This window comes from Brassica napus, chromosome C3 (genome assembly GCF_020379485.1).
Source record: "Brassica napus cultivar Da-Ae chromosome C3, Da-Ae, whole genome shotgun sequence".
Lineage (NCBI taxonomy): Eukaryota > Viridiplantae > Streptophyta > Magnoliopsida > Brassicales > Brassicaceae > Brassica > Brassica napus.
Window position 1 is genome coordinate 34,030,169 of NC_063446.1, and position 21,783 is coordinate 34,051,951.

The 21,783-nt window shown below is 38.5% G+C and overlaps 1 protein-coding gene, 1 non-coding gene and 1 pseudogene across 3 annotated transcripts; 2 read left to right on the forward strand and 1 right to left on the reverse strand.

Moving 5' to 3' along the window:
* The first annotated feature begins 2,092 nt into the window (after positions 1-2,092).
* LOC125584678 lies at positions 2,093-2,199 on the forward strand. Its single transcript, XR_007321588.1, has one exon. It is a non-coding gene; the product is annotated as a small nucleolar RNA R71 (small nucleolar RNA).
* Positions 2,200-4,278: 2,079 nt separating this feature from the next.
* Positions 4,279-6,440, reverse strand: LOC106442408 (annotated as a pseudogene).
* Positions 6,441-18,572: 12,132 nt separating this feature from the next.
* LOC106439805 lies at positions 18,573-21,460 on the forward strand. Of its 2 annotated transcripts, none has more exons than XM_013881321.3 (4): positions 18,573-18,791; positions 18,901-18,982; positions 19,111-19,272; positions 19,356-21,460. In XM_013881321.3, the coding sequence occupies exons 1-4, from the start codon at positions 18,597-18,599 to the stop codon at positions 19,445-19,447; spliced, it is 531 nt and encodes a 176-aa protein (XP_013736775.1). In that variant the 5' UTR covers positions 18,573-18,596; the 3' UTR covers positions 19,448-21,460. The 2 variants fall into 2 exon arrangements, with proteins under 2 accessions (XP_013736775.1, XP_013736774.1); XM_013881320.3 differs by having other exon boundaries at positions 18,586-18,791; positions 18,880-18,982.
* The last annotated feature ends 323 nt before the right edge of the window (positions 21,461-21,783 follow it).

The window sequence follows — 21,783 nt, forward strand, 5'->3', positions numbered from 1 at the left end:
AAGTTCACTACTCACAATGACAGGATAAGTTTCATTAGGACCAAGGAATGCATACCTTACACCATGGGGTAGAGGTTTAAGCTCCACTTTAGGTGCCTTAAGCTCACTCCAGTCATTCTGCTGGGTGTCATCTTGCTGAGTGGCTGAGACTTCTTGGTGAACCATCTGTGGAAACTCCTCGTACTGATCCTTACTGACAAACCCCTGGTGTGAATCCAGCATCATCCCGTAGGCAGTACTCTCCAGGTTCTCAATCACCACAGCCTCTCTCTCTACAGTCAAAGCATGCTGTAGAGGGTCCTCTAGTGACAACTCTTCAAGGAGTTCATCAGCAAGGGCGTCCATCTCTTCAATGTAGAACACTTGCCCTTGAACTGTTGGCCTCCTCATTACCTCTTTGATGTCAAAATGGAGAATGTGCCCTTTACCCAGATGGAGATCAATCTTGCCTTCTTTCACATTAACAATAGCTCCTGCTGTTGCTAAGAAAGGCCTTCCAAGGATTAAAGGGTCTTGAGCTTCTTCACCCATTTCAAGCACCACAAAGTCTGTAGGGATCTCATAATTTCCAACCATCACTGGGAGGTCCTCTAAGATACCCACAGGGTACTTCACTGAACGATCAGCCAATACCAGAGAAAGTCTACACTTCTTGTACTGAGTGAAGCCGAGCTTCTTAGCAACAGATAGAGGCATCAAGCTGACACTAGCTCCCAAATCGCAGAGACATCTATCAAATACCATAGGTCCAAGAGCACAAGGTAATGTGAAGCATCCTGGATCTTCTAGCTTCTTTGGAATGACAAGCCTCTGAATGATAGCACTGCACTCATGAGTGAGAATCACCATGCCCTCCATCTCTTTCTTCTTTGCAGCTACAGCATCTTTCAGGAACTTGCTGTATTGAGGAATCAGCATGAAAGCATCAATAATGGGCATTGTGATCTGGACTTCACTCATTTGCTTTTCAAATAGAGCTTGGTACTTCTCTAGCAGCTGCCTCTTGAATCGACCTGGGAATGGGAGCTTGGGCTCATAGGCAGGAGGAACAAAAGAACTTTCACTGGCAGGAGTGACAACTTCACCATCCTTAACTGTTTTCTTCTCTTCTCCAACCTTTCCTTTTCCTTTGGCTTCCACTATCTTCTCTAAGATCTCGTCATTGATCTTCTCATCAACAATCACCACTTCATCATCTATGTTGATGGCAACCCCCTCACTTTGTTTCTCAGCATCCTTGGTGAGAGTTCTCTGAGGTAACTCCTTACCACTCCTGAGAGTGATAGATTTCATGGTTTCCTTTGGGTTTTGCTCAGATTTTCCAGGTAGAGAACCTTGTTGGCGATTTTGTTGAGTGTTCATGGCAGCAAACTGGTTCTCCAAAGCTCTGAACTTGTTGTTGAGCTCATTGTAGCTCCCATCAATCTTTGAGTGAAGGTTCTTCAACTCATAGCCAACATGCTTCTCACTTCTTGTTTGAGACTCCAGGATTTGTTTCAGTAGAGCTTCAGTGGTGTTGACCTGAGGAGTTGAGGTAGAGGGATTAGATTGCTGTTGGGAAGAATGGTTGCCCTTGTTGTTGAAACCAGGAGGAGGGTTTTGCTGAGGTTGATAGCTGCCTTGCTGATTATTCCGAGGCTGATAACCACTCTGTTGGTTGTTGGAATAGGATTTCTGTTGGTAGTTGTTGTACTGAAAGTTGGGCTCTTTCTTGTACCAGCTACCATTGTTGTTGATGAAACACAGCTCTTCCTGACCTTCCAAACCCTCAACTTCATGGACAACAACTGGTGTCTCTTGGCTTGGGTTGCCAACAAAGTGCAGCTGCTCTTGGGTAGCTTTGTCAGCAATGAGGATGTCTATCTTATCTTGTAGAGCCTTCAACTCCTTCCTCGTCTGCTTATCATCTGTTCTACTACCTCTGTCGTGGTCTCCACTGTAGACTGCATCACTTTTAACCATGTTGTCAACCAGCTCCTCTGCATCCTCCTCAGTTCTCCCCAAGAAGAACCCATTGCTAGCTGTATCCAGTCTGGCTCTGTACTTAGGAAGAGCACCACGGTAGAATGTGCTCAGCAAACTCTCCTTAGAGAAACCATGGTGTGGGCATTGAGCTTGGTAGCCCTTGAATCTCTCCCAGGCTTCACTGAATCCTTCCAAGCCCTTCTGTTGAAAGCTGGAAATCTCATTTCTCAGCTTAGCAGTTCTTGAAGTAGAGAAGAACTTCTCCAAGAATGCTCTCTTGCAATCATCCCAAGTGGTGATAGAGTCGCTGGGTAGAGACTTCTCCCACTGACGTGCCTTATCCCCCAAAGAGAAAGGGAATAGCTTGAGCTTTAAGGCGTCTTCGGACACACCATTGGTTTTTGACAACCCACAGTAGCTGTCGAACCTGTCCAAGTGATCAAATGGATCCTCTAGAGCCAAGCCATGATACTTGTTGTTCTCGATCACGTTGAGGAGTCCTGATTTGATCTCAAAGTTGTTGGCTGCCACAGCGGGTGCTCGGATTCCCAATCTATGACCATGAATGTTGGGGCGATCGTAAGTGCCAATGGGGCGAGCTGCTCGCTGTTGGTTAGCTGGAGCATTGTTATTAGCGCCATTGACGCCTGCATCATGCTGATGAACGTCTCCCATATCAGTGTTCAGTCTTTGCAGTTGAGCCTGTTGCTCTTCTTCTCTTTTCTTTCTAGCACACTCTCTCTCTAAAGCTCTGATGTCTGCAGCTCGTGGAACTAGGTTTGATGGACCGTTGCTCCGCAAGTTCATACACCTGTAGAATAAGAGGAGGTGAAAAAGAGTCAGTAACAAAAGAAAATAAAAATGACTTAGTCTCAAGCAATTGACTAAATCTCAATGTTTAAATCTACTCAGAATTTGGCAACGGCGCCAATTTGATGTTAGGAGTTTTCAAGGCTCCTAAGACAAATGTTGTAGTATAAATGATTGTCGAACCAGTTCTGAGAGATGTGAAAGCACCGAGAATGCAAGTAATCACTTAATCTAAGTGTAACCAATGGTCTTTAAAAGGGTTTTTAAACTATAACTAACTAAAAGGGATAACTAAATGATACTCTCTTAACTATGGAAAAAGAGAACTCATGGATATAGGGATTAGACATCGGGTGATCAAGTTTCGAACTAAGGATGGCAAACGATCAATCAAACTATCAACCTTAAGCTTAGACACAATCCTAAACAAACTCTATGTCTAGATGAATGTTCATTTACTAACACAATCCAAGCATCAAATGTCTTTGGTTGAACGATATGAAAGTAATCATAACTAGCAAGTCCAATGGCTATCTTAGCACCTCTAACAACAAATGTCTTTGGCAAAGTATGCTAAAAGCTAGGAAGAGTTGTCTCGGGGATTTCCTCGAACACCTTTCGGGTGAGAAATGCCTAAGAATCAACAACTGAGTGGCCAACTCAGAAGATGCATTAGGTTCACTCTGCTAGCAAGGAAATATGAATGATCTACACTAAAACATCCTAGCTCTAACCTAATCACCCTTAATCTCCCTAACCCATGAATTCAAAGGGGGATTACTCACTAATCTCCATGATTCCTCTTAAACCCATGCTGGATTTCAGATTAATCATGTAGAGAAACACAAAGAAAATAAATATAAGAACACAGAATTTCAATAACAAAACTGATCAATTGATTCAAGAGATGACTTTCCAAGAGTTTTTGGTGGTTTTTCTTAAGAACAAAGATCCCATGCCTCCTGGTGGCTTACAGAGTATTAAAACATAGGTTTAGAAAATAAAAACGTGCATCATGAAATGACCAAAAGGCCCTTGAGAAATCATAAGTTCGAGCAGAAATAAGACGCGGAGCGACCTCCGCTCGTCGCTCCGAGTAGTCGCTCCATACTTCGGGAGCGACCTCGCTGTGTCGCTGCGAGAGGTCGCTCCGGACTCGTTCTCGCGTTCCCGAGTGATGAAAACGCGAGCGACCTCCGCTCGTCGCTCCGAGTAGTCGCTCCATGCTTCAGGAGCGACCTCGCTGTGTCGCTGCGAGAGGTCGCTCCGGACATGAAAACGCGAGCGACCTCCGCTCGTCGCTACGAGTAGTCGCTCCATGCTTCGGGAGCGATCTCGCTGTGTCGCTGCGAGAGGTCGCTCCGGACTCGTTCTCGCATCTCCGGGTGACCAAAACGCGAGCGACTCTTCCATGTCGCTCTGGTAAGGTCGCTCTGATCAGAGCGACTTGACGGTGTCGCTCCGGACTGGTCGCTCCCGTAAGGTGCTCGCCCAATGATCACTTTAAACACTTCTTTTGGACTCCAATTGCACCCAAATGTCTCCAAGAACTCCATGTGGTACTCCAATACCTGATAAGGACTCATGTATGCAAAATGCAACCTAAACATGGCTAAATCCTAATCTATATGATCAAAATGCACATAGGTGAATGGATAAAACATTAGAAATATGCAAGATATCATCCGGGCTGGTTGTTGTTTGTCCATCGATGAGTATGGTAGGTGTTGGAGTGATAGTTGTTTCATTAATGAAACCATGAAGCTCGTGTCCCTCAAGTAAAGCTTTGATCTGTCTGCTCCACATTATGTAGTTGAGATTAGATAGCTTGGTAATGTTCGACATGTTAGATGGAGAGAAGAGTTGAAGCTGGATCACTAGCATTGTAAACAGAGGTGGAAACAGAGACATGTTACTCACTAGATGTAGACATGATTAGAAACAGAGAGAACAAAAAGAAACAGAGAATAGACTGAAGAAGAAGAAAGAACAGAGAAGAAGGAGTTTGAGCGGCGGAGGAAAAAATCAAGAGCCTTGCTCTGATACCATATTAGGTATAAGAATTGTATATTATTATTGATAGAGGAAAGCTCTGATATATACGACATTATGGACAAGAATATGAACGTTAGTGATTGATCTACTTTCTATATCTAATAGTTCCTACTCTCACCCTCGCACTCAGACGTGTCGCCCAAGTAATACAAAACCCCGTTAATGCATATTCCTTCACTCATCTTCACAACAAGTCCTAACGAACAGTCGACCTTCCTCCACCTAGCTCCTCTCGCTCCCAGTGTCATAACTCTGTGATCATCGGGACCGCACGGATAAGCCACGTGCAACACCTTGTACTGCTTCCCAACCGGATCAAACCCGAAAAAGCTGTACGACTTCCTGTACCGTAAGATCCAAGGCAAGGTCTCCTACCGTCCTGTTTTAGGCTTACACACCACAGGCGCTTCGTCTTTATCCTCCAAACCGGTAATCATACCGTAGAAATAGACCAAACCGGAGGCGTAGCCGCACGCGAATTGTCGGTCGCCGCGACGAAAGATCCGCATAGGGCCTGGAGGGAACTTCATGTGAAACTCGGGGGTTACTACAAGAGACGACGATGAAGATGAAGCCTTGTCGTCGTGTGGAATCAGATGCTGCTGAGGTGAAGAGAAGATGCTCCAGAGACCTTTTTCCTCGATGGCGAATGTGAGACGAGGATGAGACGATGATTTGGTTAGGAACAAGTGTTTGAACTGTGTTTGGTCGATTATTGATGCCCATTGCTTCGAAACGGAACGGAACCTAGCGAGGGACTTTGCTGGTAACCTCGACAGTATCTCGGTGATGAGATCGGTAGGTAAAGAATCTGAAATCATTATCGTTGTAGTTGCTGAGTATATTGAAAGCGGCGGAGAAATATAAAAATGAATCAAGGGCCGCGTTGACTTAAGCACTGAGAAGCCCAGCTAAATTGTTTGTAGTAATAGCGAATAGATTGGCTTGTTTTCATTTTTATTCAAATGGAGAAGCCCACAAGAACTAATACTTCACTGCTTACATTTTTTTTTTTATGAAAAATTAATTTCAGTTTTCCAATTTAGTGATAAGTGAAGAAAGAAAAAGAAAGTACGTGTTGACATTGGAGAACATTTTACACAAGCGGTACTGCTAAGAAATTCATTTTTTTTTTAAATAACTAGAAACATACTTATTGAGCTAATTTAATGGCTTTGTCATGGGCTTAGTTATAGTAACCTATGATGTAAGACCACCTCACCTCCATCAACATGTTTTAAAAAGAGGTTCTTAAAAAAAGGCAAAAAAAATAAATCAAAAATGGTTTAAAAATATAGAACCGGTTTTTAATATAGCATTTTTAGAATTGGTTAAAACCCCTTGCGTGTCCCTTTATTATTGGGTGTCTATGTCTCTCTTCTTCCTCAATGTTCTTCGTAGAATCACTTTCTCTTTTCCTCCTCCTTCTAGGTAACTCCGGATCCACTGAATACCACAGGCTTGTTCCCCCTTTTCCCTACTCTGTCGAACTCCGTCTCAGCTATTTCAACCGGTCTTCAATGGCTTCGAAACGCAAGCTTCACGACGGATCTATCTGTCATCGACGCCGCAGCTTCCACAGCTCCTTCCCTATCCGAGTCTGGCGACGACAAGGCGAAGAAGAAGAGGGATAAAAAGAAGAAGAAGCGGAAGAGATATTATGATGAATACTATACAAAGCCCACCACAGATTATTAGTTGGATACTCGTCTTGATCCGGATAATCTTGCTTATGGCTCCATCTATAGCCTACAGGTACTTTTAACATCTCTGTTGGTGAGAGTGGTGATCGTCTCACTCGTGCCTCTAAGGTTCCTTCTTTCTTTCCAAGAATGCTAAAAATCAATTCTTTACGGTTTAGCATTTACTGAAAATAGGTTGTTAAAGTCATTGCAACTGAATTAAACCGTTGAACTCTGTATTGAAATGGGCTGTTAAAGCATTAGACTTTGTTGTCTGAACGATGGTTTTGGGGTAATTGTGTAGGTGTTGGAACAGTGTAAGTTTTTCTGTGTTTTTCTTCCGGCTGAGACTTTTGTTCTTGGATCCAACCAGTGTAAGTTTTTGTTCTTCTTTCCTTTTGCTTGGAGAGTGTGGTTTTGAAGTTCTTCTTTCCTTTCCTTTTCCTTATCATTGTTTTATATTAAATAAAATTAAAAAAATTTAGTAATTTCTCCGATCTCCCTCTCACGACTCAAAATCTCTCCGATATCTCTCTTTTACGACGGGCCGCCGACGAAATTCCACCAACTCCGGCGACGATGAACATTGTCGTCATCTCCGAGGAAAGCACGAAGCTTTGATTCTCCAACACCATCTCAGTATGATTAGTGTTTCTCTTCTTTGGTTCACAAAAAAAAAGCTTAGGGTTTTCGAATTGAAAATTGGGAGTTTCAATTTGTTGTTTTTTGGATAATATATTTGAGCTTGTTTTGTTGTTCAAATCGAACATATAGAACATGATCAGAATTACAAAGAAAGAATCTCAGGAAGCTTCATTTACAGAGCTTTATTCTCGTGATTTTTGTTATGTGTATATGTCAAAGCCTTTTTGTATCATTTTAAAACATTGATTGAGAAATATGATTAATGATCCTCTTGAGCTGTGTTGAACACTCAGGTCTTGCGCTTATCTCCCGACCTCTCTTGCCATCATTACTGCTGCTCTTACTGTCTTAAGCTTAGCTTTCCTAAGAGATAGGTTATTTTGATTTCTCCTTTAATTTTTACTTTTATATCCCTTCTTACATATTCATTTGTTGTTTGTTTGCATATATTGAATGTGTTTAGAAAATGTGTGTGTCGATGATTTAGTTCTCTTGTTCCTCTAAAAGTTATAGCTTTTTCTTGTTAAGAACACACATAAAAGTTATAACTTTTTCCTGTTCTCTTTAGTCGCAACTGTAATGTGCCTCAGTAGACTGTTTAGTACTGCATTTTTGTTGTTCAGCGAGGGAAAGGTCCTTGGAAGTTGTTGGAGCTCAAATCAAAGGCTGCTGAATTGTGGGAACACAAGGTTTTGAGGTAATGTACCTTTTGATTTTGTTGTTTTCTAGATACAGTTGAGCTACATCAGATGCTATTCTCAAGAACTAGTTGAGGTACATCAAATGCTTATGACATTGTTAGTGTAATACCTCGTCTTACGACGGAATCGAAGCATGACGGGAAAACTCGAAGTTGGACAAAAACCCTAATTTTTGTATAATGGAATTTCTCGGGGAAGCCGAAGGCTCGGGAAATATTTACCCTCAAGGTTAAAGTCAGTCTGGAGTTTATTAAAAATATTCAGCTTATCAGATTGGGAACGGAAAAATATTTGGGATTGATCACGGGCCGAAAATATGTCGGAAGGATCGAAATCAAGCAAATCTCCCTAGAAGCTCGAGGTGTCTCAGAACGTGGTGTCAATCACCTAGCAAGCTATCTGTCTACAGAAGCTCGAGGTGTCGCCATGCATGGAAGCTGGACATGCAGGTTAACAAGCAGAAGCACGAGGTGTTGACGTGCATGCGATCGACGCATGCGAGTGGACATGCAAAGGACAATGTGTCGCAACGTCTGATGTCTGTACTTGCTGAGGGCCATGTGGACGTGGAGTTTTATGTTTGCATGTAAAGGAATCATGCATTAAGGCATGTGGATGTCTGTGTGTTGCCGCACATGCATTTGAAGCCATGCGGGATGACACACAGTGGTTCGGGTGGCTTGTTCTTACTGGCCTGGGAATTATATACCCAGCCACCCTTCACCATTTTTACTCATCCCATTCCATAGAAAAAGGCAAAACGTGGCTAGAGAGATATAGAAAAAGAGAGAAAGAAGTGAGGTGCTTTAGAAGTATAAACATTTCCGAAGACCGATAAACTGCCGGGAAGTTCCGAAAGACAATCCAGAAGAGAAAGAAGGTTATGTCCATTGACGTTGGGGTTTGGGATTAACATCACGGTACCAAGACAAATATTTGGAGGGGATAAAAAATGTTTGGTCAACATCTGGAATCAAAAAGTCCAGCCACATCGGTTAATCACTGTGACTCACAGTTAATTGTTTGTTAATGATTTTAAATGCAGGTTCCTGACATCGGAGACGGCTTCCGAGCTATGAAAGATGGACCGGTCTAGGTGTCAGTTTGTGGATCCAAGGCTTGAGATGGTGTCTGGGCTAAGTGGATATCAAGACTATTCTAAGCACCCAGATTATGGTGATTGTGTGATTATTATATGTTGTTATGGTGTGTACCTTGTATTGGTACTGTTGTGTGAGAACCTCGTGGTGGTTCTAGTAGTAGTTTATAGGTCATTGCTTCCTCAAATGGTACCACTAAGCCATTCGTGATCCGAAAAATGGTGGGCTCATTTTAACTTGGCTTGATCACCAAGGCCGAGTGTCACACATGGATGTAACAGCCCCCGACAGTCCAATAGAGGACCGGGGCACGGCGATTTCGATTGAGGACCGTGACCAGGCGATTCCCGAGCACCTACGCCTGTGTGGTGTACTAGTGAAGGGATTGCCGGTGTCCCTTATGTGGAGGAAGAATGATTATGTTGGACCCTAGGATTAAATATATATGTTTGATTGATGTGCTGACACACATAAAGAGTGTTTTGATTAATTATGGTTTAATGTTTACTGCTTAATCATTTAAGCTTTGAATATGGTTGTTGAACTACCCGTCTTGCTTGTGTTTGGGGTTGGGTCTAGAATGACGGGTAGTTGTATATGCTATATAAAGAACTCTGGCTCACTGAGTGAGACTAGTTCACTCACTCCTCACATCCTTTTGAAGGTGACTAGTAGAAATGACCATAGCACTCGCGGAACTGTAGGAGCTGGTGTAGATTGAACATCTTTTGCTAAAGACTCGTTTCCAAGATCTATGAATGTATGTTTTACTTTCGGTTGTTTCTATGGACCATATGTATAATATTTTAGGCTTGTGAACTTCATATTTTATATATATGAAATAAAGTATGTTTATATTCATGGCGTGTTGAATCTGATATTAGGTTAGTCCAACCTAACACAACTCTATGACCCGGTACGGGTTGCAAAGCCTCATGCAGAATATTAGAGGAAACGAGTTTTGAATGGATATTCTGGGTTACAGAATTATGTTTTGTGACTTGGAAAGTTTATTCTCAACCCGTTGTAACACTTTTGGACTTGGCAGAGGAAGGTCGTTCGGACATGTTCTTGTTAATTTGATTGTTGCCCGACTGAATGACCGATGTCTAAAACGGTTTGGGGGTGTTACAGTTAGTCTCTTGTTTCTTGTGCTTGTGAAGCTATGTTGTGTTTAAAAAAATATATTCTGGAAGGATTTGTGTAGTTTCAGAAAAGCCTTCCAGAAAATCCGATGGTAACATATTTGAAAAACTTTTTGTTTGGTGTCTTGTTCTGCTTACGCATGTTGATATCGCATGTTGATATCTTTGGTAGGCTCGTGAATTTGCTTATGACATTGTTAGTCTTTTGTTGCTTATGCTTGTGAAACTTTGTAGTGTTTTATAAATTTTCTGAAAGGTTTTGTGTAGTTTCAGGAAAGCCTTCCAGAAAATCAGATGGTAACAAATTTGAAAAACTTTTTTCTTGGTGTCTTGTTCTGTGTATGCATGTTGATATCTTTGGTAGGCTCGTGAATTTGCTAATTACATTGTTAGTTTCTTGTTGCTTGTGCTTGTGAAATTGTGTAGAGTTTTTAAAATTTCAGGAAGGATTTGTGTAGTTTCAGGAAAGCTTTCCAAAAAATCGGATGGTAAAAAATTTTGAATTTTTTTCCTTGTTTACACAGGATAGAAACAAGATGGGAGATTCAGTACCTCTCAAACTAGCACTAGTTGGGCTACAGTACTCTATTGGCACAGAGCTAAAAGAAAGATTGTCAATAAACCAACATTCAAACAATAAAAAGAAAATATTGGTAGTTATATCATTATGAACATGCTTTTCCAGGATGCTACAGAGCCTTTGACTGTGATCATTTCGCCAAACAATAAAAAGGTAAACACCCCCTTCGCCAAACAATAAAAAGTAATTTTCAAAATCTTTTGTACGTGTTCGTGATCCCCTTCATGAATTTTTTGCAGATAGAAACAGAGGCAACAAATGAGACATCTGCCTCTTCAATAGCTCAACCGAGTACTGAGATTCCAATTTTTACTCCAAATCAGACGCAGCAGGTACATGCTCAAAATCTTGGAGTTTTCAAGTACTTTTTAGAAGCTTTTGTACGTGTTCATGACCCCCTTCCCGTTTTTTTTTTGCAGATAGGAATACATGCAACGAATGAGACACCTGCCTCTCCAATAGCTCAACCGAGTACTGAGACTCTAGTTTTTACTCCAAATCAGACGCAGCATGTACATGCTCAAAATCTTGGAGTTTTCAAGTAATTTTTGGAAGCTTTTGTACGTGTTCATGATCCCCTTTCTGATTTTTGCAGAATGAAGCAAAGCCATCATATGAGATGCCATCCAAGCTGAATCAAGCAGAAGAAAATCTTGACGATGAGGTCAAATGTATTCTTATATTATAGTTGAATGTATTTTGGAAGAACTATTGGAATCTATATCATTATGAATATGTTTTTCCAGAATATTACAGAACCTTTGACTGAGATCATTTCAGCAAACAATGAAAATGTAAACACTTGTCTGTTTAATATATAAATGTAGAAACTCTTTCATAACTACAACTTAAATTTTTTTATTTCTTTTTAGGAAAATACACAAGCTTTGGATAACACACCTGCTCCTACAATGTCTACACCAATTCTTGATCAAAATCAAAATGCTGATGTAAGAAAATATCTTTAGTAAAAATGGTTTGTTATTTTTCTATATAAATCTCCTACAGTTTTCTTTTGTTTTATAGGCTGAGATACAGACTGAAACTCAAATTCTTCCACCTAATGTGACACAACAAGTATGCTTGTTTTTACTTTGGAATTTTCAATTTACTTAGGTTGCTTTTGTACATATACATGATCGCATTCCTGATTGTTGCAGCAAATATGTTTCATGTACTTAACTGTAGAAACTCCTCATAACTACCTCTTTTATTTTGTTATTATTACATGAGGATACACAAGTTATGTATAACACACCTTCCCCTCCAATCTCTTCACTAATTTCGCTGATTCTTGATGAAAATCAGAATTCTTTGGTGAGAAAAAATATTTAAAATGTTTTTATAATATTTTTCTGTTTAACTAACTCTTACAATTTCCTTTTGTTTTATAGGCTGAGACACAGAGTGGGATCCAATTTTTTCCGTAAAAGAGAGAGAGAGAGAGAGCCATCGGATGAGACGCCATCCCAGCCAAATCAAACAGAAGAAAATCTTTACGATGAGGTAAGATCTATTCTGAAATAATAGTTGAATGCATTTTGGAAGAGAAACTATTGTTATTTATATCATTATAAACATGTTTTTCAGGATACTACAGAGCCTATAGCATTATGAATATATTTTTCTAGGATGCTAAAGAGTCTTTGACTGTGATCATTTCGCCAAACAATGAAAAGGTAAACACAAGTAATTTTTGGAAGCTTTTGTAAGTGTTCATGATCCCCTTCCTGATTTTTTTTTTTTTTTTTGCAGATGGAAACAGAGGAAACCAGTGAAACACATGCCTCTCCAATAGCTCAACCCAGTACTAAGACTCCAGTTTTTACTCCAAATCAGACACAACAGGTACATGCTCAAAATCTCGCAGCAGGTAATTTTTGGAAGCTTTTGTGCGTGTTCATGATCACCTTCCTGATTATTTTTTTTTGCAGATAGGAACAGAGGCAACGTTTAAACGATGTATAAAACTACTTCAGTTAGTGTAGAAACATCAATGAAGGTTTGAGAGTATCAGAAGTTTCAGCTATCTTGAAGCATTTTTAGGAATTTTATTGTGATACTATTATAAGGCATATATGTTATCTATGATATCCATCAAAATATTTTAAAGACAAAGTATTGATCTCACATGTGTTCCATGGTGTAATAATGATCACAAAGGAAAATGATTACTTTCTTAGAGCTGATGAGGGTATCTCATCTTTGTATATGTTCTGCTGATATACTTCGTCTGTTAAAAGAACCAATATCTCGTCATAACAGAATCACAATATCTCTCTTTAGTTAGCTTCACTGAGACACTGACCAGTCGGGTTTCTGGGGTTAATGATCACCATTGCCCTTACCTGCCATTAACCATGTGTCTTAACCAATAAAGAAGCTTCTGCATCAACAATTTTACTCACTGTTATTCCTTGAGAGCGTGGGCACCAGAAAGCTTCTTTCCTTTTTGGGTTTTCCTTTCCTTAAGTGTTGTACTTGGTGAAGCCGAAGTACCTTGCTTCTTTGTTTTCTCATATTTTGACTTCATGTTCTTCGTCTTCTTCTTTTTCAGTTTCATCTCTGGTAGTTTCCTATACAGCTTATTTCCGGTAGGATCAAGAACTGATCGGAACTCCCGCTCACCGGAATCGGGACGGAACCGGCATTGACCCGATTCTCACCTGAAAGAATATGCTTCGATATCCACAAACCCAACAATGAATCTACTAAATTTGCTAATTTCAAAACAGATTCAGAGAGTGTAGTATTGAAAAATATGTACTTTAACAGCACCACTTTAAGGATCTTTCTAGCAAACCAAACCAATTTACTTACATGTGTTCACGAGAAAAGCAGTGATATAACCAATGAGAGAAAGTGATGAAAATCATAGAGAATAGACTTGGAACTATGAAGATAACAACACCCTTTTGACTTTGGAAAACCCAGAAAAGGAAGAAGCTTTCTGATCAAGAGAGAACCTCTGATTGCATACTGATATTTCTTCACGTCTCCGTTGAGAGACTCGTAGTCTACTAGTTTGAGAGAGATTTTCAGAATTGACTTTTCACACAAATAGCAAACACGCTTAGCTCGATTACAGAGTGAAAGCGGAGATGATTAAAGTGGTGATGATGGCGATGGATATGAGCGGCGCCGGAGATGATGACGGACGAAATGATCGACGCCGGAGACAATGACAGCCGAGATGATCGACGCCGAAGATAATGACTGCCGAGATGATCGACGCCGGAGATGAGGCAAGCTGTCGTCGTCGATTCGTAATTTCAATTTTCAGAACAATGTAATTAGAGAAAGAAAGAGGTAAAATGGTAAATGCACATGTTAAATGAATTTTTTTTGTGATTTTGGGTCTTGAAGTCTAGAATGAGGAAAAAAGTTGGTATAAGACTATCTAAGACCATTTTCTCAATTTTTAATGGGTTTGTTCTCATAAAAATATTTTTATGTCTTTTCGGAAGATTTACCCTCCATTTTATTGTCAACTTAGTGTCACCACCTTTCAAAACTTAAAAATACATCCCATTCAGTTTAGTTTTTTACTTGTCAATTATCTTTTTAAGTTGGGAAGACGTATGGATTCCTACTGATCCAGCCCGTGCAGCAAAGCCAAAGTCAGTGGTCATCAATAAAGATCTGAGAGTACATCACTACATCGATTTTGACAGCAAAGAATGGAAGGTCGACTTAATACATGACGTAATTGGCCCGGAGGACATCCTACGTATTATATCACTACAAATCAGCAAAACTGGACGCAAAGATGGTTATAGCTGGAAGCACACTAACTCAGGATGTTACTCGGTCAAATCTGGGTATGCCATTGCAGTTGAACAAAGGAAGAAGTCTCAGGGAGTCATGCGAACGGAACCAAGCTGCAACAGTTTGAAGAGTAAGGTGTGGAAGCTCAAGTCTCCGAGAAAAATTAAACACTTTCTTTGGCAAGCTCTGTCTGGCTATGGGGCTGCAGCGAGTAAATTAAAGGAGAGACACTGTGGAACTGACTCGGTTTGTCAACGTTGTGGAGCAGAGAACGAAACGATTAACCATATTATCTTTGAGTGCCCTCCGGCAGTCCAATGCTGGGCATTATCAACAGTTCCATCATCTCCGGGGTCTTTTCCGTGTTCTGCAATTTTTGTCAACTTTGATACGTTATTACAGATGCAACAAGATACTAGCTTGGCAGAGAGAACATCAATGTTTCCTTGGTTGATATGGTATATATGAAAAGCACGGAACGAGAAATGCTTTAACAACAAGGACATATCGCCGATGGATACTCTGCAACTTGAGTGTCATGAAGCTGAAGCATGGAAGCTCGCATAAATCCTGCCAGAGAACATTTGGGACGCGGGGGGGGGGGGAGTGCAGCGAAGGAGAAAGAGTAGATAACCAAGATAGAAGGGAAAGATGGAGATGTATGGTTGATGCGTCATGGACTTTAGAAGATACTGGAGTGGGCTTGGGTTTCATCATGTTCGATGGAGATACTGAGATAATGCGGGGGAGAGGGGGGGGGGGGTGCAGAGGAAGCATAGCAACTCCCTCTCACCACTCCACGGAGAAGCGGAGGGTCTAGTCTAGGCTATGGTGGAGCTTAGTAGCCGCGGTTTTAAGCAGGTACGCTTTGAATCGGTCTGCCAGCAGCTGATACATATTATAAATTCCTCCAAGCAATGGCCAGCACTCGAACCACAACTCGACGTTATTGAATCACTTCGAGCAACTTTCACTTCTTTTACTTTTAGCTTTATTTCACGATCTCTGAACATCCGTGCGGACTCTCTTGCAAAAGAGGCCCGATTACGTGACTCACATTTTTCGATTGTAGACATTGTGTTTCCTGAACCGCTAGCTCACGAGGCTAGCATGTTAGGACCAGTTTGATCATGAAACGAAGTTTTGGATGACAAAAAAAAAATTATCCTTTTAAGAAATGGGAAGAGATACCCAAGTAAACCGGACCCCACCATCTCTCCTAATCACGGGGTAAGTTTCTAAAGCGAAGCCTCAAGTTTCTGTCTCCACTATCTTTTTTTCTTTCCTAAACTTTTTTTTTTGCAAAAAATTAAATTCCCTATATATTATTTGAGAAGCATTACAACATTTTTTTGTAGACACATGTCATCACTAGAATGATTCTTAGAATCCTTAGAGAAATATGTTGGTCCATCTAAATATATAATAAGTTTTTTTATTAAACTAACAATAAATACATTATTAATGTGCTTCATTATTTCCTTAAATAAAATTACGGAATTACCTAATGTGGCTAAAATATGTATGAAAATTAATAATTTGAAATAATAAAGATTTGATAAAAATAAATGTATTTTATATTATATTTGTTTAGTTTTAAAATATTAAAATAAATTAAACAACCAGAGTAACCATATAATAAAAATTATTTTTTTTCTTTATATGATATATTTTGATTTTTTTTTAAATGAGTATAAATTATTAAAACTGTTAAAAGTCTCACATTCAATTTTGTGATCCAAAATTTAAATTTTTTTGTTATGACAAGATACAAACGATTAAAAATTATACAAGTTGAAAGATATATATATATATATATATATATATATTCCATATAAAAAATACATACATATCTTAATTTTTAAATTTACTTTAAACAATCTTTTTGATAAAAATTTGAAAAATTATTGACAACTTAATTTTAAAAATATTACTAATTACTTGATCTATTAATTCCACAGTGAAAATTTTGTTATCAATAATTTAAAATTTTAGTATAACAGATACAAATGAAGAAAAAAAATATAACCAAAGAACATCATTTAATAAATATTAATATTAAAATATGCTATATATGCCACTATTATGTAAATTTAATTATATACCATATCAAATAGAAAAAATATGTTTTTTATTAATAAATGTTTTTTATATGTTTGCGCCAATTTAATTATATAAGTAATAGTTACTGATTTTTAATTATTCAATATATATTTATTATTTCATAATATGTTAAAAATATATAATATATAAAATAATTTTTATATATAATTTTTATATATTATATTCAAGTCGCGGGTCTTAACCTAGTCAGAATAATATTCATGATAAACACAACCACTGCGACTACTAGCAATAACAAATTTAAAGTAAAAGGAATTGCCAGAAGTGATCATTGGAACTGATATCCCTCCAATGCCTGCTCCAGCTCCTGCTCCTGTGGTTAGCTCTCCTTCTGATTCGCCTTCTTCGCCCAAGTCATCGCACAAGAACTCCGCACAGACGATGGCTTTTGCTCCAATCGCTGTGGTGGTTTCAGGTTTGGTGGCATTGTTCTTGTGAGAATATTAAGGGTGGATTTGGTTTGCTGGTTGAGTATGTTCTAAGTTACAATTAATTGTGAAAGAGATTTGTATTACATCGTTCCAAATTTGTCTTTTTGATTTTTTTTAGCACTATTTTTTATTTTATACATTTTACCATATTTATTAGTGTTTGTGAATTGAGTTTTTCCTCCCTTTTGTTTTTATTTTAGTTTATTTCATTTGCAAGCTAAGTTAAATACCATCTTTTTCTTAGAGCATTTCGTTAAAATACTTTAACAGTTTAATGAGTTTCTCGTTACTACAAAATAAAAACTAATATAAGTAAAAGAGGGAAGCTAAAATAAGTCTATCAAAGAGGAAATTTTTTAAATTAAGGACACATACATTATATAAAAAGTTTAATTTTGGATGTATAACTATATTGTAATAAAATTATTATTATTACAGTAGTGAAATATTGACATTTTTTTATTAATAATGATGAAAAGTCTCCTTAATTTAGAGTCCAGACCAAAAAGAATGAAGGCGCGTAGAGTCCAGTTGAGTCTATAATCCGGCGGTTCTTCATGGTATCGCCTCCCTTCGGTGAGGTTTGTGTTTCTAGGCCTGGATTTAGTCTCAGATTCTTGGTCCTATCCGGATCCGCCTAGATTTTGGGAGATCCTATGGCTGGTTCTCAGTCGTGGGTGCGCGTGGGGAGCTTCTTTTCTCGGTGTTGTCGGTGTTGTCGCCCGAGCTTTGAAGATTCCGTGGCAGCGCGTGACGAGTCACGAGACTGCATCCGCGTCTCTCTTGTTGTCTCTGTCTCCTGGAATAGGGTTCTGGACTGTGGCAGCGCGCCGGTAACTCTTTTCTCTCATAATAAATCGTCATCTGGTGGTGGTGTAGCTTCTGTGTAAGCAGGCGGTCCTTGGAGTGTAGATAAGAGTTAGTTTGGCACTCGGGCTCTTGGCTAGTTTGAAGGTCGTTTTTTCCGGAGTAGGTGTGCCCGACATGTCCAACTACTATGCGGGTGTGGTGGGTTAAAAGGGTGTATACGGTCCCGAGATTAGAGGGTTGGTGACAGCAATCTCCAATTCTCTGTCTTGAACGACGGCACCGCCTGTTAGTGGACTCCTCCTCGTGCTGTCGGTGAGGCGATTTCGAACGTCTTGGCGGTCCCGTGATGTGTTTCTTTGTGATGGTATTGATGATTGAGATTCTAAAGCTGTAGGTTTTTCTGTTGCTTCAAGGTTTGAGCCGCATTTCTCTCCGGGAACTCGCGGCAACTGAGGTCTCAGTTCGCTCATCCTTTCTCTTTGGGCGATCGATGCTACGCTAACTCCAGTTCGCCTCTAGGTCTTGGTCTGTCGTAATAGAGTCTACTTGTTCACTAGATGCTTTGTTTAGATTTCATTTCTGCATTATGCTACTTGTATCCTCTGTGTCTCTGTCAAAAATTGAAAACTTGTATAATAATTTAACATTTTACCAAAAAAAAAACTCCTTAATTTAACAACTAAATTGTGACGTCATATGTTATGATAATCAAGAAAGATAATTAATTATATGGATATACCTTTGTATTTGGTCCACTCAGAGTAGAAAATAAGGAAGAAAATGGCGTCTCAATTCTTCATACCATCAGCAAACGTCACCAGTGGTGGCGGAGATGCCATTTATGTAGCGACCGTGCCGCTCAAAGCAACGGCTGGTCCACCACAGCTTATCATATCAATGGCTTATTCACTAAATATATGGAATTTACAACATTTCATGGTTCTCATCAAACCATCTTCTTCAATTCCTCAAGAGGTCTCTTCGTTATTCTTTTTTTGTTTGTTGACTATAAGGTGTTTTTTATAAATGCCTCTCAACGAAAACTTATGTGGGGGATTTCCAGGTAATTGTGTTTGATTTCCAGGTAATCGTGTTTGATTTCCAGCCTGTTAATCCAGAAAGCGCAGAAGCAGCAGTATCAATTATATCAGGAAACTCGGTTCCAGGTTCTGATTCTCAGACAATCATATCGAATCTAATCTTGAAAGTGTAGTCAAGATTTCATAAAGTGTTTGGTCAAAGGGAGTGTAGTCAATATTATGATTTCTGACCAAAGTTCTGGTTTGGTTTGTAGGAGTAGTGATGCAAAGAAAGTTGAAGAATATTCCTAAACAAAGATGTTGGATGGTTGGATCATCCAAAGGGAATAATGCCATGGAAATGGCAATTGAGTTTAATAGCTCATGGGTAACTGGTCTTAGAGTTGGCTTTCATGATTGCAGACATTATACCAATGGTACTATTACAAACTTTGACTTTGGTTTTTATAACATAATAAAGTCTCGAGTCTCGTAAGTCTTGGTTTGTTTTCATCCACAGAACTTTTGTTGAACAACTTACCGGAGAAGTACAAATTGTTGAGTGACTCACAAGAAGCTACCGCAGTTAGCATCCACCTCAAGAATGGATGAAACATATGTTCACTTATCTAGCAAGATAAATGGCCAGCACTTATAAGTATTTTGTAAGTTTTAAAACGAATAACAACACCAAATGACAAGTACACAAACCAATATAACCAACAAGAAACCCAAAACGTAAATCTTCTAACTTCTTGTTGTTTCCAAACCCCCAAAATCTATAGAATATATGAAACTAGTTTATTCTATTAAAATTGAAGTACAAAATAATAATTACCTTTTTATGTGAATACTTACATATTTTTATTCCATTTTTAACTAATTCTATAATTCTAACCGCTTCATTTATAGTTTTTTTTTATTAATTTGAAGTCATTTATTACAGAAGTACAAAAAAGAACTTACCTATTTTTAATTATTTTATTATATATTTTTCATTTCTTTTTCCACTCTTCCAAACCATTTCATTAATTGTTTACCATAATAATCCAACATCATATATTTTACGTGTTAACCATAATAATTTCACAAGCTTAAATGAAATTTCTCCTTTCGTGACGAGAATTCAAAACCGGTTAACAAAAAAATATATTTGTTTACATAATTAGTTAAATATCGGCATTCAAGTACACGTTCGAGTACATATCGGGTTTTTGGCTATCATTTTTTTTGGATTTGAAAATTAAACTTCATTCGGCTATAATAAATTTCTGTGTGGCGTTCGAATCTGATTCTTCCAAGTTCGGAGAGTTCGTAGGAACCTAAAATAGACAAATAACATATATGTTTAAGAATAATACTAAACAATTTATTAAAAATAAGAAGTAAAAACCAACATCTGCTCTAGTAATATCTATAGTAATTACATCAAATGACAAATACCAAACCAAAACCGAGTTATAATAAGCTAATACCAAGAATGCGATCATAGCAGTGCACAGAAGATACGATGAGGAAGATACTAACAACATATGCAAGTAGCATTTTCTTGGTGATAGCCATTTTTATGATATCTTCTTAACTTTTTATATGTTTTATATTTTTGTTTTACTGAGGATTGTTATATATATATAACAAAAAAATATACGTAAAAGGTATTTTTAAGTCAAAAGAATCATTTCGATTTATTTCTTCAGATTATAGTCAAAAGAAAATATTTTATTTCCTAATTATGTTTCAATATTGGTAGGGTAATATTTTAATCTTTCATGAAAAAATAGTTGGTAAACATAAAATACATACTTAATTTCTAAATAAATTTCTAAAATATGAATAAAAACATAGTATAGTTTCGTAGTCAAATATATCAAAGGAAGCAAATCTTTTTGATTTACCGAATCCGTGATTTGAATGTTTGTTCAAATCTCCCCTTAGAGACATGAATCCTCTCTAAAGTTTTAAAATCTAACCAGAGCTTGATCCGCTTGTCTGTTGCGTTTTACTTTTTTTTTTGAGTGAATTAGTCCAAAATCCTAGAACTTGTGTGAAATTAGGTAAATGCACAACACAGTAAAAGTATGAGGTTTAAAGTTTACTATTGATTGTTACAATTACAATTCAGTCCTTCTCTGCAGTTGTGGGGGGGGGGGAGGGAGGTTGCGCAAGTACGTAAGAGAGAGAATATAATCATTCATTTTTGTCTATTTATGAAAGTAACCGGAGACAACTTGTGTGAAAAAAAGAGTAGCCGGACACGTCTTCCCACACTGGCATAGAGGACCTTGCTCTTCTTGTATACATGGGATTTGATGTCGCGTCAGAGGCCGGACTCTGAGTCGTCTCCATGGCTTCAGAAAGATGGCGATGAGCGACTCTGCAAAATATAGAGTTAAGGGTTAAGAGAGGCCTCGAATTGTACAAGCGTTTGGAAACATAATAAATTAAGATTTGTGTGGTAGTGTCCAGATAAACCTAGCAACCCATTTTGTATCTCAGCCCAAACTAATCGGAATTGTAGTTTAACCGGACAGTTTGGTACCACATTAAGGGTTGTGTACATATGTATAGATGGTACGGTGGCTGGGCCGTAGGGTATTTTATCAAGGTGTTTGAATTTACAAGTTACTTATGTTATTAGCATATCAAAGATTTTAAATCATAGCCAAATGTAAAGTTATTTATCCTGTTATCAATTATGAAACCCGAGCAATTTGGTACCCCACTGGTTTTTAGGGGAAGATGCACGGTGGCTGGCTATAGGGTATGTTATCTTGGATTTGAAAATGCAAGTTAATTATGTTATTAGAGGATAAAGGATTCGTTAACCATATTTTTAAAATCAAGAGCCAAATATAAACTTAGTTAGCCGGTTATTAATAATGAAAACCCCAACAACCGTATTTTAAAATCAGAGCCAACTATAAATTTAGTTAGCTGGTTATTAAAAA